This window comes from Cherax quadricarinatus, chromosome 21 (genome assembly GCF_038502225.1).
Source record: "Cherax quadricarinatus isolate ZL_2023a chromosome 21, ASM3850222v1, whole genome shotgun sequence".
NCBI classification, from domain to species: domain Eukaryota; kingdom Metazoa; phylum Arthropoda; class Malacostraca; order Decapoda; family Parastacidae; genus Cherax; species Cherax quadricarinatus.
The window spans coordinates 41,283,613-41,302,979 of record NC_091312.1 but is presented as its reverse complement, the minus strand read 5'-3'; the positions used below and the strand labels follow the sequence as shown (position 1 = coordinate 41,302,979).

Genomic DNA, 19,367 nt, shown 5'->3' with positions numbered 1-19,367 from the left:
TTGTAGAATAATAAGAAAATATTATAACCTTTATATTATAATAATAAGGTAAAAGGACCCCAATGGAAATAAGTCACTCTGACTTTTTTGGGTTATCCTAGGTTCTCTACACATATGCTGCTATGTATGATAATTCTATGTAACTGTATTTGTGTATACCTGAATAAACTTACTTACTTAACATAGCCGAGATAGCGAGGCTCTACCACCAACATAGCGGAAGTAGCGAGGCTGTAGCATCAACATAGCCGAGATAGCGAGGCTCTACCACCAACATAGCGGAAGTAGCGAGGTTGTAGCATCAACATAGCCGAGATAGCGAGGCTCTACCACCAACATAGAGCGAGGCTGCAGCATCAACATAGCCGAGATAGCGAGGCTCTACCACCAACATAGCAGCATCATCAACATAGCCGAGATAGCGAGGCTCTACCAACATAGCGGAAGTAGCGAGTCTGTAGCATCAACATAGCCGAGATAGCGAGGCTTTACCACCAACATAGCGGAAGTAGCGAGGTTGTAGCATCAACATAGCCGAGATAGCGAGGCTCTACCACCAACATAGCGGAAGTAGCGAGGCTGCAGCATCAACATAGCCGAGATAGCGAGGCTCTACCACCAACATAGCGGAAGTACCGAGGCTGTAGCATCAACATAGCCGAGATAGCGAGGCTCTACCACCAACATAGCGGAAGTAGCGAGGTTGTAGCATCAACATAGCCGAGATAGCGAGGCTCTACCACCAACATAGCGGAAGTAGCGAAGTTGTAGCATCAACATAGCGGAAGTAGCAAGGGGTTTATGGTAACACCAGCGGGGCGGCCGCTGGGTGGCATCCAGAGATAAACAATAACACTTGTGACAGAGCAGCAGCAGCAGCAGTACCATGACGGAAGGCAGCAGCAACAGCAGCAGCTCCTCCTCCTTGCCACATTTCTTCTCTCAGATCTCTCCCCTGTACCCCAGTCCTACCCCAGATGGCAAGCTGGACACCGTGGAGTTCCTAGAGGCCACAAAGTCTTTTATAAAGATGTATGGTTAGTGTCTCGCTCGATTGAGATGGTAATTAGTGCGAGAATTGGTCACGAGATCTGCCTTGAACAAGTATTAATAATAATAATTAATAATATTTATTTCTACCAGTACGTTATACAAATTATTATGTTATTATACAGACCTAACTGACTTCAGTGACCTACTTAAGTACGTATGTAAGTTTATTTAGGGACCTAAGTGTAAGTAGCTAGGATACCCCCCAAAAAATAAGACGAGTGACTTGTGACTCACTGACTCTTAGGTTGTCCTGGGTGGTTAACCCTCAGGGTTAAAAATCCGAGGAGATCTTTTCCTGACGTATTTCCATTCGGGTTTATTGAGGTACAGTTGCAGATAAGTACAGCTAAACAAATATATGTGTATATAGTATTCATACATAGTAACATATGTGTAAAGCACCTAGGATAACCCAGCCAAAAAAGTCATGGGAAATTGTTTTATTTCCATTGGGGTCATGTGAACTAATAACTCGCACTTTTGAGAATGAACTGTAGGTGACATTTTGGTGCTTTTTTTTTTTTTAATCCATATATGCAACAAGCATTTCGTTACCTTTATTTTAATACTGTTCACTTATATGCTACAATGTAAACACTTGATCTATACATCCTCCTTCCTGTACTAAATCCTCCTTGCTCCTCTGCAGTCCTACTTGTTTCCTTATCCTTAACTCCTTCAATAATAATTCTTTCAAACACTTTACCTGGTATGCTCATCAGGCTCATTCTCCTATAATTCTTGCACTCTCTTGTGTCCCTTTTTCTCGTATACTGAGAGACTATTCATGCTCTCTGCCAGTCTTTGTAACTTTCCCCCGTTTATGTATTTATTGAGTAATTGCACCAACCTCTCCAAATTATATTCTCAGTTGCTGTTAATATCTCTCTTAATCTCATCTGTCTTGGCTGCTTTATCTCATTTCATTCATTTTACCTACTGCTTCACAGACTTTTTCCCACACTCATATCTGGCTTTTTATTACTCCTGTTAGATGTTTTTCCTCTCTGCCCAATGCATGAAATCAATGCTTCTCTTTCATCAACATTTAACAGCTTTTCAGAATGTTTCTTTCATCTTCATAAGCCAAGAATTTTACTTGCTTTATTGTGAATAACTGTTCATTGTTGTGTTGGCTTTAAATCTATATAAATTCAGTTTGATTAAGATAATATTATTTACTGTATTTAGTTTGTGTGCTGTAGGTATTTTCTTTTCCCAGGTTTATAACTTCATAGTTGTGCAAATTAAACTGCATTTGCCATTTCTCCAATGACAACATTAACCTACCCAGATCATCCTGTATTATTGTTATTATTATTTTTAACTCACTGGCCATCTCCCACTGAGGTAGGATGACTTGGAAAGGAAGAAACACTTTCATCCTCACTCATTCCATCATTGTCTTGCCAGAGACATGCTGATATTACAGTTGAAATACCCCTACAAACTGCAGTATCCCCATCCCTCCTTCAGGGTACAGGCCCTGTACTTCTCACCTCCAGGACTCAAGTATGGCAAACTGGTCTCCCTGAATACCCTCATAAATGTTACTGTGCTAACACACCAACAGCACATCAGGTCATAGAAACCACTTCCCTCCACGCCTATCAAACATGTTCACACACCTGATGAATATCCAAGCCCCTCATATATAAAACCTCCTTTACCCCTCCTTGCAACCTTTTTTAGGGTGCCCCTACCTCTGCCTTCCCTCCACTTCAGATGTATGCATCCTCCAAGTCATCCTAGTTTTCTCCATCCTTCTAAATGTACAAACCACCTCAGTAATCCCTACCCTTCCTTAGTGCTCTGGATAATACATTTTGTAATTCCACATCTCTTTCTAATCTGCAGACTTTTAATTATGTGCATAATATTTACACCACACATTGCCCTTGGACATGGCATCACTGCCTCTTCCATCCTCCTTGCTGCAACATTCACAACCCATGCTTCACACTCATAAGAATGTTGGTACTGCTATACTCTCATACATTCTCCTTTTTGCCTTGATTGATAAGTTTCTTTTGTCTCCACAGATGCCTCAGTGCACTGCCCACCTTTTTTTCCCTCATCAGTTCTGTAGTTAACCTTGTCTTTCATATACCTGCCCACTGACAAGTTCACTTCCAAATATATGAGCACATTCCCTTCCTTCACACTCCCTTCTTCCAATCTGATATCCAGTTTTTCATTACCAAAATTCTTTGTTATCCTCATCACCTTTCTCTTTAATATATTCACTTTCAATTTACATCTTTTACATACCCTTCCAGATTTGTCCACCTAGAAGTGGCCTGAGATATCTGTCCCCATTCTATCCACTGGGACAATGAAATAGGCAATAAAATCATGAAAACCCTCCTAAAAAAAATGACCCCCACACATTATTTTAGCCCAGATGCAGAATCAAATGCTAGCAATTACCATCATGCACTGCTTAGGGCAGGGTTTTTTTTTTTTTTTATATTATGCACACCCACCACACAAACCCATTGACTTGTGTCTAGATCAGTATTTGCTGCTCACAGTAAAACTGAGGGCTCTATGAATTATGTGTACTAGTAGTATACCAGTACAGTATAGTAAAGTGAGATAAAAAAAAGTGAGAGGAGGGTTGTATATGTGATAAAAAGAAAATAACATCTCCTTGCCTGACCAAAAAACTAAAAATATTTTTATTATCATAATATACTGTTGAGCAGTGTGTGAGATTCTTTCAACAACTTAGTGCCTAACATGTCACAGCAAATAAGAGGCACTGATTTGAAGAAAAAACAAATTGTTTCTATTATTTAAAGAGTTTTAGGTATTTTAATCAAAAGAGCACTTACGTGGACAGAGACAGGACGTTCCAGAGACTGGACACAGCAACAAACGGTCACAGTTGGAAGATGAAGACTCAGATGAACCACAGGGATGTTAGGAAGTGTTTCTTCAGTCACAGAGTCATTGGGAAGTGGAGTAGCCTGGGTGCTGATGTAGTGGAGGCAGGATTCATGCATGGCTTTAGGAAGCGGTATGATAAAGCTCACGGAGCGGGAAGAGTGACTGGGTAGCGGCCAGTTGAAGAGTCGGGGCCAGGAGCTGTGACTCGGCCCCTGCAACCACAACTAGGTGAGTACAACTAGGTGAGTACAGAAGATATTTCTTTGCTACTTTGGGATTTTAGTAAGCATTTAGTGTAGGTGTCTAAAGAGATGTAGTATTTTAATGAAATCTGCATAATATAGGCATTTTTTTTTTTGCTCCTTTTTTTTTTTCTCTGTGGAGAAAGGTACAAGAAAGTGCTTTTATTTACCCCTGAAGGGCACCTTTTCACCCCACATATTAAATACGTATATAAAAATATGAAAAAGTAGATAATTATAATTTGTGATGGGGTTACTTTCTTGAAAACTGTTTCATCAGTAATTTCTGTGACTTTTGAACTAAAAAAACACTTGGAAAAATAGGGTTGCATTTTTGAGACCTCAAAAATTACAAAAATGTTTTACTATTATAATTTATAAAAGATGTTTACTATTATAATTTTTTAAAAAAGATCTTTTCCTGCCTAATTTTGTTGTTGAGCAAACTTTGTGAAATACCTGAATTCTAGTGATGTTCAGACAGTTTACGGAAAGAGCTCGTGTACCTGAAAAATGGTTACATTAATATTGCAAAGTTTGCAGCATGCCCACATTTCAGCACAGATGATGCAAATGATATTAAAACACTGCATACATTGACTCATATGCAAGAATCAACTAATTTAATCACAAACAGATCTGAGAACCATATGGGAAACGTATGTGTGGACCAGTGAGACGTGAGATGGGGAAGGCAGAGGAGGAAGCTAGGGCTTCCCCACAAAGACAATGGCTTGTCCCACAAGCAGGCTGCTCGTGAGCCCACTAGCTGGAGGGGAAGAAAACCACTCAATCCAGCTTGTGGCACTCCAAATTTTTCCTCCCAGAAGTGGCACCATTCTAGTCAAAATTTATGGAGTGTTAATCAAAAATATGCTGCAATAGTGTATTAGGGGAAACATGTTAGAGGATCGCATGTTAATTGATGGTCTACTGCATGTATGTACATACCAAGATCTCGGATTGTAGATCAGGGGTGGGCAAGTTCTTCATTAAGAAGAGCCACATATAATACTTTTCATAAATTTTTGAATGTTCAAGAGCTACATAAAAATATTTTAAAATTGTATTTTTAAATAAAGATGCAGCTGTATGGTAGGCTATTTTTTGAGTTATTAAATTAGATTTCAAAAAATTTACCTTATTTTTTCACAGTTCTGATTCAGGAGGAAATTCAGATGTAAATTTTTTATGATTACATTCATGGTGACACTTTAAATAACTGGCTTTAAAGTGACTGATGGGTGTATGACAAATAAGGCACAGAGCCTTTCCACCCTTAACAGCAAAAGCAAAATTGTCCTTCCCATGTTGGTTAAGCACTCTCTTTTCTTGCTTGTATTTCCAATTTATACTCTTCTGTTGCTCGGTCATTTTAAAAAAGGGTTTTATAACTTTAACTAAAATCAGTCTTAAGTATTTATTAATCAGAAAAGTGCTTATCTACACTGCATTGCAATAGTTATGTTCTGCTACCACTGCAGGCACATAACCTGTGTGTACTGCATGAAGAATGATGGCGCTGAGTCAAGGTGCATCATCTGTACTTGTTTAAAACATGTTTTGATTATGTTTAGTGAATTTAACTCTTACACTGTCCAAATGTAGATATACATAGACGTGCAGCAGGCTCCGAAAGTAGATCTACGTTTTTTTACATGCTTTCAAATAGGGAAAATCAAGGTCAGAGCACTACGCACATAAACATAGATCTATGTTTGGACAGTGTAAGGGTTAAACAGCAATTTGGACATATAATGCATATGGATGTTTGAAAAGATAATGTGAATTACCTGTATATATACAGTAGACCATCATATTATATGGTAGATACGTTCCTGAAAATGCTGTGATAGATAAATCCATGTTATATAAACTGAAGAACTTACGGGAAAATAGGGTTATGCTTCTGGGACCCCTCAAAAAGCCAAACAACATTGTTTTTAGACATCCAGATCTTACAAAAATAAAAATAATACAGCAGACCGTTATTTAACACGGTAGTTATGTTCCTGAAAATGCCGTGGTAGTTTAAACTGTGTTAGACAAACTGAACAACTTATGGGAAAAATAGGATACGTTCCTGGGAGCCCCCAAAAAGCCAAACAACTTTTTTTTAGATCAACAGATCTTGCAATAATTAAAGTGAATATGTAATTGTAGTGCATTGTCATGATGTATTATGTTGTTTTTACTGCTTAAGATTACAAATGCAACAGAAATAATAGTATTTCTTACCTTAAATTGTGGGTACTGGTGTTTGTGGATCATTGTGGGGAGTTATGCTGTGGCCCTACTGGGCTGAGGTGGATGGTAGAGGCTCTAGTGCTGAAGTCAATGGTTGTACTGGAGTGTGCATAAGTCAGTCAGTCAGTAATACAGTCAGTCAGTCAAGTAAATCAGTCAGTAAGTCAGTCAGTCAAGTTAGACAGTCAGTAATACAATCAGTAAGTCAGTCAAGTCAATCAGACAGTAAGTAAGTCAGTCAAGTCAGTCAGGTCAGTCAGTCAAGTCAGTAAATCAGTCAGTCATTATACAAACTCATATTTACTCATATTTACCTAGCAGAGGATGGTCCTACACATGTATGAACCCAAGGCTGGGACAAGGGTGGTGGGAGTGGTGGAGGGGGGGGGGGTGATTGTGGCGGGGGTGGTGGAGGATGGTGGTAGGTCTCCCACATTGACTCAGTGGTCTAACCCACAGCCAGGCAGAGTGTATCACGCAGGCAACACACCAAATTTTTTCCCCTCCCGCAAACGAAGTGTTATACAAAAATATGCCGCAATTTTTCATAGTGCTATAACCAAATGTGCCAAACAAAACCTTGTTAAACAATGGTTTGCTGTAATGTTTTTGTTGCTTAAGACTACAAATGCAACAGAAATAATATCATTTACCTTAAATTTTGGTTGCTGATGTATGTCAAAGATTGTGAAGAGAGTGGAGATGCACGGTGTGGCCCTACAGGGCTGAGGTGGATGGTTGTTGGTTGTTAGCAGAAGTGGATGGTTGAGGGTCTGGTATTAAAGTCAGTGGTTGTATGGGAGTGTGTATAAATTCTGTAATGGATCTCTGGCTTCTTTTACCCTGCAGTAAATTATACATTAATCCAGAAGCTTGATACTGCCAGGTTGGAGCCAGAGTCCATTGATGCAGCTAGTTTTTTTCATCACTTTTCTTGTGTAATTATGCTTGAATGACATAATAACACCCCAGTCCAGTGGTTGCATTAAAGATGTTGTATTTGGAGGTAAAAATACAACTTTTACGTGTGGGGCCACATCCAGCAAAGTTTCTAGATGAGTATGGGAATTATAAGGAACGAAGAGAGCCTTGAATGCAAGGTTGTTGCTGTGCAGGTAAAACTTGACTTCAGAAATAAAGTGATGCTTAAACCAGTCAATAAATATTTCCTCTGTCATCCATGCTGACTGGTTGACCTCCAAATTACTGGTAAGTCGTTTTTATCTACATTTTTCAAAGCACGAGGCATACATTTGAAATCACCTGACGCATTACCGCAAAGGAGCAAGGTGATGCAATGCTTTGCTGCCTTGAAGCCCAGTGCACTTTTCTCCTGTTGACTGATATAAGTTCTTGTTGGCATTTTCTTCCAAAAAACACTTGTCTCGTCAGCATTAAACACTTGATGTGGCTCGTAACCACCCTCAGAAATAATTTCCTGAAATTCAGCAGGGAAATTACTTGCTGCTGTATGATCAGTTGAAGCAATTTTGAAACTTAATACAGTGGACCCCCGGTTAACGAACTTTTTTCATTCCAGCAGTATGTTCAGGTGCCAGTACTGACCGAATTTTTTCCCATAAGGAATATTGTGAAGTAGATTAGTCCATTTCAGACCCCCAAACATACACGTACAAACGCACTTACATAAATACACTTACATAATTGGTCGCATTTGGAGGTGATCGTTAAGCGGGGGTCCACTGTATTATATACGTAACTTATTACGCAACTTAAAGTTGTGGAACCAGCCAGCGCTAAACACACACTTTTTAAGGCCTTCCTTCCTTACCATACTATGCTACAACAGATTATTAATTTAAAATTATAGAAAAAATGGCAATGAAACCCAATAAAGTATTGTCTTGGGAGCCGCATACAGTAGCTTCGGGAGTCACAGTTTGCCCATGTCTGTTGTAGATTATGAACTAAGAGCAAAACTAGATGTTGATAAAAAAAAAGGAGAAAATTGGAGTTACTCAAATTAGGTTTTATATATACAGTGATGTAATATGATGTAGTATACACAGACTCTGCAAAAGCCTTCAACAAGTACAATCATGGATAGATCTATAACTTCTTAACAAATAGAACACAAAGAGTAATAATAAAGTCAGAAGCAGCTACAGTGGAAAGCTGTGTTCCATGAGGTACAGTACTCACTCCCATTCTGTTCTTCATCCTCATATCTGACAGACAGAGATGTAAGCCACAGCACCATGGCCTCCTTTGTGATGATACCTGAATTTGCATGATAGTGTCATCCATCGAAGACACTATAAGTCTCCAAGCGGACATCAGTCAAATCTTTAAAGGGCCCACAGAAAACAATGTGAAGTTCAGTGAAGACAAATTCCAGTTACTCCACTTTAGAAAACTCGAGAAAATTAAAACTGTATTGGAGTGTAAAACAAATTTCAACCACACAGAAGAGTGAATAACTAACGTAAAAGACCTGGGAGTGATAATATCAGAGAATCTCACTTTCAATGATCACAACAATTTATCTTCCACATCTGCTGGGAAAATGATAGGATGAATAATGAGAACCTTCAAAACTAGGGATGCCAAGCCCATGATTCTCTTTAAATCCCTCATTATCTCTTGGCTGGAATATTGCTGTACACTAACAGCCCCTTTCAAGGTAAGGGAAATTGCAGACCTGGAGAATATACAGAGAACTTTCACAGCATGTATAAGTACGACGAAGCACCTAAATTACTGGGAATTGTTGAAGTCCCTTCATTTGTACTCCCTGGAATGCAAGCAAGAAAGATACATGATAATACAGTGGACCCCCGCATAACGATTACCTCCGAATGCAACCAATTATGTAAGTGTATTTATGTAAGTGCGTTTGTACGTGTATGTTCAATATTTCTTATGGGAACAAATTCGGTCAGTACTGGCACCTGAACATACTTCTGGAGTGAAAAAATATCGTTAACCGGGGGTCCACTGTATACACTTAGAAAATTCTAGAGGGACTAGTCCCACATCTGCCAATGAAAAATCTCTCCCTATGAAAGCAAAAGACTTGGCAGGAGATGCAACATCCCCCCAAAGAAAAGCAGGGGTGCCATGAGTACACTAAGAGACAACACAATAAGTGACAGGGGACCAAGACTGTTGAACCACCTCCCAGCATACCAGTAAACCCCTGGCTGTCTTCATAAAGTGCTGGACAGGCACCTAAAGTCAGTATCTAACCAGCCAGACTGTGGCTCATACATCAGTCTACGTGCAGCCAGCAGTAACAGCCTGGTTGATCAGGCCCTGATCCACCAGGAGGCCTGGTCACAGACTGTGCCATGGGGGTGTTGACCCCCGAAGCCCCCTCCAAGTATGCAGGGTTGTGCCAAGGTATTGATGGGAAGTGATAATTTTTTTAGGTTTTGTTAGAGGTATCAGCCTATAATTGAGTATTGGTATTGGTGAGAAATGGGTAATTTTGATGATACATGCACTGGTATTGGTATAGGCAAGCATGAAAAATTTTTGATGGTATCAGTATCTGCTTCAAACTGAGTATCGGTATCTTCAAAAATTTTGATATCGTCACATCCCTAACTTACATACAAACTTTTTATAGCTGATAATAGAGCAAGCTTTTTCTCAATTATAGTTTTATCTGGATTTCAGTATCAGAGAGGTCAAATGATAATCTCAGTTATAGTCAAAGGTCAAATTATAATTTTCTACCTACATCAGTGATGATGTGTGCAATGTCTTGCTCATGCTGATTCCAATTCAGTATACTTTTAGAGGGCTGTGACCGACAGGAGAGCTAAGGCAATTTAACATGTGTGATGGCAACAAGTGAACTCAAAATGATGCACTCACAACTCAGGGTCTGAGTTGGATTTTGCTAAAAATTTGCAAATATTAATTTTGTGTCAAAAACTATCCTTAAACCATGTTTTAAACAAAATTGAAGATGATTTTTTTTTTCATTGATCTGTCCTTGGATTTGCCTACTTATAGTGGTAATAATTGGTAGGTCAGTGCTCTCAAGAAATTGTCAGTTTTGAAGATACTGGGCTTTGCAAATGTGTATTGTCTAATTTTTTTTTTCCTTTGTTTTCTTTCAGATCTGCTGGGGACAACATTTTATGTTGTGAAAAGGGATATGTCTGGCAATGTAGATGTACGTATAACTCTGTCAGTTGCATTTTATTTATTTTGTTAATGTAGAAAAAAGTAGCAGGAAGTTTTATCTGCTTATTAATACTATAACCAGTAGAAAAAATTGAGTAGCATGAAATTTTCTTCACCATAGTGATATGTTCCAGGATTTGGGAGAAACAACATTTATGAGAAGTTACTGTGGTGTGAGTACTATTTGACAGTTGGCGAGGTAATACTGCATACTACTCACAAGTTCCTGACACATTTTATTTAACCCTTTCACTGTCGAGACCTCTGATCCCACACTCACTTTCAGTGTCGAAAAGTATTTGAAAAAAAAAGTTATTTTTTTTTTAACAAAATCTTAAGAATATTTTTCTGATTCTTTTAAAAGAAAAAAAAAATTTTGCGATTAGTACTTACTGAGATATAGAGGCGTGAAGTTGACAGAAAGTGAACTCCTTATGGCAACAGCGGCAACTGCTGCTCACTTGGTAATGTTATTTGATTTTTTTCTTTTCTAATATTTTATTTTTTCAAGTAACTTTTGTGGCCTGTGGGACCAATACAATGCACAATGTACATATATATATTCACTCATGGTGTGCAACACAATAACCACACAAATAGTGTTATCATTATATTGTTGACAAAACATGTTTACACAAACCCACACTGCCTTCCCCACCAACCATGCTGCCTTCCCCACCAACCATGCTGTCTTCCTCACCACCAACATGGAAATAAGTCACTTCGACTTTTTTTGGGTTATCCTAGGTAATCTACACATATATTGCTATGTGTACACAAACCCATGCTGCCTTCCCATAAGTCACTGACTTTTTTGGTGGAAGGGAGGTGGAAGGTTGATAATTGTCTGGGTTTTCGGCACTATTTCTGGTATCCTGGGCATTGCTTTCAGGGAAGAATCCTAATTCGCCAGGAGACAGGTATTCCTTACTGCTAGGCTTGGTGACCAAGGCATACTGAATTAGCACTCCCACAATGCACTGTGGCCTCTCCAATTTTTTTTTATGCTGGGCACACTGACCATGCAAACCCATTCTCTCACATGTAGGTCTACCAGCTTTCTCCTGCTAGATTTGAAGCCACTAGAATTTTGGCGTATTAATACATCACCAATACTGGCTCGTATGCTGTACCTATATGGCACCGACAGTGAAAGAGTAAAGAGCCATAGAAGTAACCATCCAACGATATTTTGCAACTAAAGGGTTATCAGTAAGAAATGTTTAGTAACTATGTTTTTTGAGAATTGTCTTAATAAAATCTTGTCATGCCTCTTTCATTGTCATTCAGGAATGACTGGAAAATTGCATATAAACAATTATAGAAAGGAACTTAACAAGTCAAACCTGTCTCCAAAGCAGTAGGTATCCTCACTAGGATACATTACTGTGTACCTCTAACAGTACTACTTATATTGTACTTTTTTCTAATCTATCCTTTCCTCACCTGTGGTATTTGTGCCTGACAAAACCTTTCTATGATATCTCTGTGTCCAACTCATCCTGTGTAAAAAGTCAGTGCACATAAAATGACCTAAAATCTGGAACTTCCTACCTGAAATTTCTAAAGGTCCCCTGTCTGTCAATTTCTTCAGAGCTATTGTTAAAACTGACCTAATCTCTCAATTGTAATCTTGGCAGTAATACACTATGTCAAATACAACTTATGTTCATTCAGTTCTGTCCCTGTTTTTTCATCCTCCTTCAGCCTTCATTATAAATAGTAATAGACAGAAGAATCTCGGCACTCGAACTTAATTGGTTCCAGAAGGCTGTTCGAGTGCCAATCTGTTTGAGTACCAAACAAATTTTTCCCAACCAATTTTCTTTTTGGTTGGCTATTATCACTAACCTTCTTAGGCGAAGAAACATGAAATAGTTTACAGCAAAGTTCTGGCAGGTCGAGTGCCAAGCAAACAGTAGACTACCGAGCGATTTGTTTACCAAACAAAGTGTTAAAATACCAAATTGTTCAATTATGAAACTGTTCGAGTACTGAGGTTCCATTGTATACAGAAGGACCCCTGCATCCACAGGGAATATGTTCCAAGGACCTGCCGTGGATACTGAAACTGTGAATAATAGCAAACCCTGTGTGTATTATAAAGTTTAATTGACAAATTATGCATAACTGGAGAATTGTCACTTTTTTTCAGTGATAGGAATCACTTAATAGCTTCTCTTAGACTTTGAAGAACTGTCTGCTTCTCTGCTTTTGTGCTTTGGGGCCATTATTATGCAAAATTAAGAGGTATTTTGGGGCTTCGGTAAATGGTGGATAACTGAAACCATGGATACCAAATCAGTGGATACTGGGGTTCTACTGTATTGTCCTATTATATTGTAATCTAAGTAACTTGTTGTATCTTCACCATCCATTCAATCACTCCATAAAACTGAAGATCATTGAACCAGTTTAAATAATTTGTAATCCTTTGGTAATTGGCCTTTTGTCAATTACTACCTTTCTTATTGTGCTTATAATTGTAGTTAACAGAACAAGAAGTCTTATATTACAGTCTATGTCAAGTTCTTAAGCAGCATGTAAGCCTTATGATAAGTTGCCCAAAATACATTGCATATTGCTCTTTTAAAGGTGTGAAGCATGGGTGGTGAATGTCATGTCCGAGGCCAATGTGTGGTGTAAATATAATGCAGAGAATCCGTAGTTTGGAGATTAGGAGGAGGTGTGGGATTACCAAAACTATTATCCAGAGTGCTGAGGAGGGGTTGTTGAAGTGGTTTGGACATGTAGAGAGGATGGAACAAAATAGAATGACTTCAAGATTGTATGAATCTGTAGTGGAGGGAAGGCGGGGTAGGGGGTCAGCCTAGGAAAGGTTGAATGGGGGGGGGGGGGGGTTAAAGGAGGTTTTAGTGTGCGAGGGGCTTGGACTTCCAGCAGGCATGTGTGTTAGATAGGAGCAAATGGAGACAAATGGGTTTTAGGACTTGATGTGCTGTTGGAGTGTGAGCAAGGAAACGTTTATGAAGGGATTCAGGGAAACCGGCAGGCCAGACTTAAGTCCTGGAGATGAGAAGTACAGTGCCTGCACTCTGAAGGTGGGTTGTTAATGTTGCAGTTTTATAACAGCAGTGTAAGCACACCTCTGGCAAGACAATGATGATGAAACATTTTATTTTTTCAGGCCACCCTGCCTTGGTGGAAAGCGACTGATGTGTCAATAAAAAAAAATTATTGGTTTTCTTTATTGTTTGCTATTGTACTTATTCATGTAACTACAGGTGCTCCTTGACTTACAATGGGGTAATGTTCCATTGAACCCATTGTAAGTTGAAAATATTGCGAGTTGAATATTAATGTATGATAAATAAATAACTACTGTTACTAAATAAATAAGTAATTAATTACTGTAGCTAACTAAATATCAGTATTGAAAAGTAAATAAATGAATACAAGTGTATTCTGTCAATAAATGTACAGTACTGTATAGCACAAAAAAAGTTTTGCATTTTTCTCACACCATTATGAAGTCAAAAATATTGTAAGTTGAACCATTGTAAAGTGAGGAGCATTTGTATGGATCAGAGAAATAAATCATTATCATATCGTATAAAATTTTGCTCAACTACTTGTGTAAAAAATGTAATTGGTTTATTTTGTTTCATGCAGCTTGATCTGAAATTACAGTAATTTATTTTAATTTCTTTGATATTTCAGAAACTTTATAAGACTTACAACAAAGACCCGGAGAAGTATAAGTATCTAAATGACCTCATTTATGGAGAGCGAAGTGACCCCCACTTATATGCAGTTGAGGCCCTGCTTTGGCTAAAAAGGTATGGGTTTTTATTTTACATTATGCTGTAAAAAAATTTGAGTACAGTATTATCATCCTAGACAAATAATGAAGTCCAGTCAGCTCTCTTATAAAGTTGTTCAGTTAAAAATGCATTCAAAATTGAATAACACTTACTGTGAAGGTCTTTCCATGTTCTGTTCAAGTTTGTTGCGTTTTTCAATCACATCTAAAAAATTTCGCACTATTTAGAGGAGCTCTATATGAGTTTATGAAATAATCTCTGCATTATAATATGGTGCTCTGAAGTGAGTCAGAGTGTACACCATTGTTTATTCTCGTGGTGCTGTAAACTAGTTTCATTTTATTCTTCATATGTATTTTTACATGAATTTTAGCATATAAAAGGGGGATACAATTTCTCTAAATTGGATAATTATCTTATACTAGTTTTGCACACTGTTGACTGATATGGAAAGGAATGAAAAGAAATATGTTAATCAATCAGTCAATTTATTTTCACTGATACATCGTTTGTACAAGATTGGACGGCACTACATCACTCGCATGAGAGCCCTTTAGTTATGGAGAGTATTGCAGGCAAGTTTAAACCTAACTTACTTCTAGAAGGACTGTAGACAGTAATGATTGTCACAACAACATAGATTACATGAATATTAAATGTATATGAAGCAGATTAAAATCATTAGTTACATAAGAATAAGAATACTACTTAGATTAGACTATATTAAGAATATACTATATCAGGATTCCATTAGGGAAGATATAAACTTCTGTCTTGATGTTTCATGTGTTAGGTAATTTTTTCAAAGTTAATGTTTGCAGGTGCTTCAGCAATCTTATGTACTGAAGCTGCTTCATGCCATCTGAATTTTATTTTCTCTGCTTTTTTGTAATGTTTTAGATATATTAGTGATGAAAGGGTATAGAAGACTTTCTATGGATTAATAACCTAGGATAACCCAAGGAATAATTATTTTTATTTTGACATGATATGTGGTTGTACAAAGGAATGTAAAAGGTGTACGTGCCAAAAGCCCATTTGTATGCAGAACATTTCGGGCAAACTTAAAATTAACTTAAGATTTATAAGGCAATAATAGTTAATATGGTCAAAAGAGATTGTAAAAATTATAGAGGAATAAGTTTACTGAGTATACCAGGAAAAGTATACGGTAGGGTTATAATTGAAAGAATTAGAGGTAAGACAGAATGTAGAATTGCGGACGAACAAGGAGGTTTCAGAGTGGGTAGGGGATGTGTAGATCAAGTGTTTACATTGAAGCATATATGTGAACAGTATTTAGATAAAGGTAGGGAAGTTTTTATTGCATTTATGGATTTAGAAAAGGCATATGATAGAGTGGATAGAGGAGCAATGTGGCAGATGTTGCAAGTATATGGAATAGGTGGTAAGTTACTAAATGCTGTAAAGAGCTTTTATGAGGATAGTGAGGCTCAGGTTAGGGTGTGTAGAAAAGAGGGAGAATACTTCCCGGTAAAAGTAGGTCTTAGACAGGGATGTGTAATGTCACCATGGTTGTTTAATATATTTATAGATGGGGTTGTAAAAGAAGTAAATGCTAGGGTGTTCGGGAGAGGGGTGGGATTAAATTATGGGGAATCAAATTCAAAATGGGAATTGACACAGTTACTTTTTGCTGATGATACTGTGCTTATGGGAGATTCTAAAGAAAAATTGCAAAGGTTAGTGGATGAGTTTGAGAATGTGTGTAAAGGTAGAAAGTTGAAAGTGAACATAGAAAAGAGTAAGGTGATGAGGGTATCAAATGATTTAGATAAAGAAAAATTGGATATCAAATTGGGGAGGAGGAGTATGGAAGAAGTGAATGTTTTCAGATACTTGGGAGTTGACGTGTCGGCGGATGGATTTATGAAGGATGAGGTTAATCATAGAATTGATGAGGGAAAAAAGGTGAGTGGTGCGTTGAGGTATATGTGGAGTCAAAAAACGTTATCTATGGAGGCAAAGAAGGGAATGTATGAAAGTATAGTAGTACCAACACTCTTATATGGATGTGAAGCTTGGGTGGTAAATGCAGCAGCGAGGAGACGGTTGGAGGCAGTGGAGATGTCCTGTCTAAGGGCAATGTGTGGTGTAAATATTATGCAGAAAATTCGGAGTGTGGAAATTAGGAGAAGGTGTGGAGTTAATAAAAGCATTAGTCAGAGGGCAGAAGAGGGGTTGTTGAGGTGGTTTGGTCATTTAGAGAGAATGGATCAAAGTAGAATGACATGGAAAGCATATAAATCTATAGGGGAAGGAAAGAGGGGTAGGGGTCGTCCTCGAAAGGGTTGGAAAGAGGGGGTAAAGGAGGTTTTGTGGGTGAGGGGCTTGGACTTCCAGCAAGCGTGCATGAGCGTGTTAGATAGGAGTGAATGGAGACGAATGATACTTGGGACTTGACGATCTGTTGGAGTGTGAGCAGGGTAATATTTAGTGAAGGGATTCAGGGAAACCGGTTATTTTCATATAGTCGGACTTGAGTCCTGGAAATGGGAAGTACAGTGCCTGCACTTTAAAGGAGGGGTTTGGGATGTTGGCAGTTTGGAGGGATATGTTGTGTATCTCTATACGTATATGCTTCTAAACTGTTATATTCTGAGCACCTCTGCAAAAGCAGTGATAATGTGTGAGTGTGGTGAAAGTGTTGAATGATGATGAAAGTATTTTCTTTTTGGGGATTTTCTTTCTTTTTTTTTTTGGGTCACCCTGCCTCGGTGGGAGACGACCGACTTGTTGAGAAAAAAAAAAAAAAAAAAAAAAAAAAAAAAAAAAAATAATGGTCATTAGATGAGTTACAATGAGTTCAAGATATGTAATTGAGTATTCTATTAGGTAATGCTATATGGCTTTAATGAGTCTATGTAGTAGAGCAGTTCAGCATAGAATAATTACAGTTTTCATATAGCTTATAAAAAGTACAGTATTACAATTTAGAACAGGTTAAAATAATTCACAATATGAAGTACAGTGGAACCTTGATTTATGAGTTAAATCCGTTCCATGAGCTAACTCGTAACTCAGTTTACTCTTATATCAAATTAATTTTCCTCATTTAAATTAACTGAAAAGCCATTAACCCTTTCAGGGTCGCCAGGCCCTCTCAGAGACTTGTTCTCAGGGTCGCCCAAATTTCAAAGAAAAAAAAAAATTATTTTTTCTCATGAAAAGATAGTTTTTTTTTTCTAAACATTATAGGCTAAACAAAAAAATTTTACCATCAATACTTACCGAGATATGGAGGCTTGAAGTTTACACAAAATGCCCGATATATGGTATCATCGCCGACTGCCGTCACCCGGTATTGTTTTATTTAGTTTTTTATGTACTATTGGCCTGTGAGACCAATATGAGCACTATTTTGTAAGTTATTTCTTTTTCTATACTACACAATAACTGCATGAACACTATTGTCACTGTTTTTTTATGGAAAATATTTACACAAACGATATGAAATGTTTATTACTATTTTTCTATATTTTATATACAGTAAGGCCCTGCTTTACGGTGTTCCGCTAATACAGCGATGTCAAATTATGACCAAAATTTGCTATACGGCAAGTGGTCTTTCAAATACGGCGCCCCCCCCACCTGGTTTGTTTACATTTTCCGTGACCTCATCTATTATGTCAAGAAACTTTCCAAAATTTCAAGTGTTTTAATGTTACTGCATATTTTATATGTACTCTGATAATTATACTTAAGTGTACCTGTACTTAAATATACTTACACACTGTGCTGGTGTGCAGGTACACATTAAAATCGTTAAGTCTCTCTCTACTCATGACGCCAATACTACATAATAATAACCACTCTTTGGCACACTAAATGTCTTATTTTACATCAATATAGGCATTTTCATTAATCCATCTATGATATTTTCCTCAAAATTATATATGAAACCCATTACATAGCATATAAACATGATATATACACTCACAGAATAAAAATTGACGTAAATATGAGGTTTGTTTACCAAGCAGCTGTGTAGATAGTGTCGGAAGAATTACGTTTTCTCTAGTCAAACTGGGGGATAACTGTAGAAAAATATTCTTTTCGTATGCCTTTACTCTATATATAGCAATTCACGACCCTTGTGGGTTAGTGCTTTTTATAATAAATAATAATAATATTATTATTATTATTAATAATAATAATAATAATAATAATAATAATAATATTATTATTATTATTATTATTATTATTATTATTATTATTATTATTATTATTATTATTATTATTATTATTATTATCTTCATTCACTCTAAAAATGGTGTGTTGCTGTTTGTTTATTCTGAACTAACTTGTACACTTGTACACAATGTAAGAGTATTTGCGTTGTGAGGTAATTATTATTATAATAAAAAAAATATTGAGGTAAATATTTTACAAACTCTTACAAATGGACGTGAATGAACTAAAAGTAGACACACATTTATTTCGCCTGACCAAGTGATCGTCCACTACCTGTTCAGTTTTGTCTCAACTCGTTCTCTCTCTCGTTTACTTTTTCGTTAACTAGTTGGCTCTCATTGACGATGGCGTCTAAGGTTAGCTGTGATAAAAAGAGAAGTCGTAAGCCTCTTGCTTTAAGTGCCAAGTTAGAGGATGATGGTGTGCCATTCTGATTTTATTCAATAAACACCCTGCCACTCACCTCTCACACATTAATATTAATATTTTAAGGTAAGTAATAAGTGTACTCTATGTGTATCTTTCCTTTTATTGTGTTTTTAATGCCTATTTCTATTGCTAACTTAATATAAGTTAGTGTAAACTTGTTGTCTGGCATTTATTGCATATTTTATATGCTCTGATAATAATACTTGTGGAGCTGTGTGGTAGCCGGGTGGAGGGACAACATTACGTTTTCTCTGTTCAGCCATCTGAGAAAATGTGTTTGAATCTGCGTTTGGCCCAGTCATTCCTTCACTCCGCTTTTGTTTACAATTTTCGGCATGAATTATTC

At 37.4% G+C, this 19,367-nt stretch overlaps 1 protein-coding gene across 1 annotated transcript in view; it reads left to right on the top strand.

Moving 5' to 3' along the window:
- Positions 1-827: 827 nt before the first annotated feature.
- Positions 828-19,367, top strand: part of LOC138853043 (glycolipid transfer protein) — a 50,076-nt gene continuing 31,536 nt past the window's right edge. Inside the window, exons 1-3 of the mRNA XM_070087412.1 lie at positions 828-1,037; positions 10,526-10,581; positions 14,274-14,392. Coding sequence (XP_069943513.1) covers positions 887-1,037; positions 10,526-10,581; positions 14,274-14,392 — 326 coding nt within the window. The 5' untranslated portion in view covers positions 828-886. The remainder of the gene's footprint in view (positions 1,038-10,525; positions 10,582-14,273; positions 14,393-19,367) is intronic.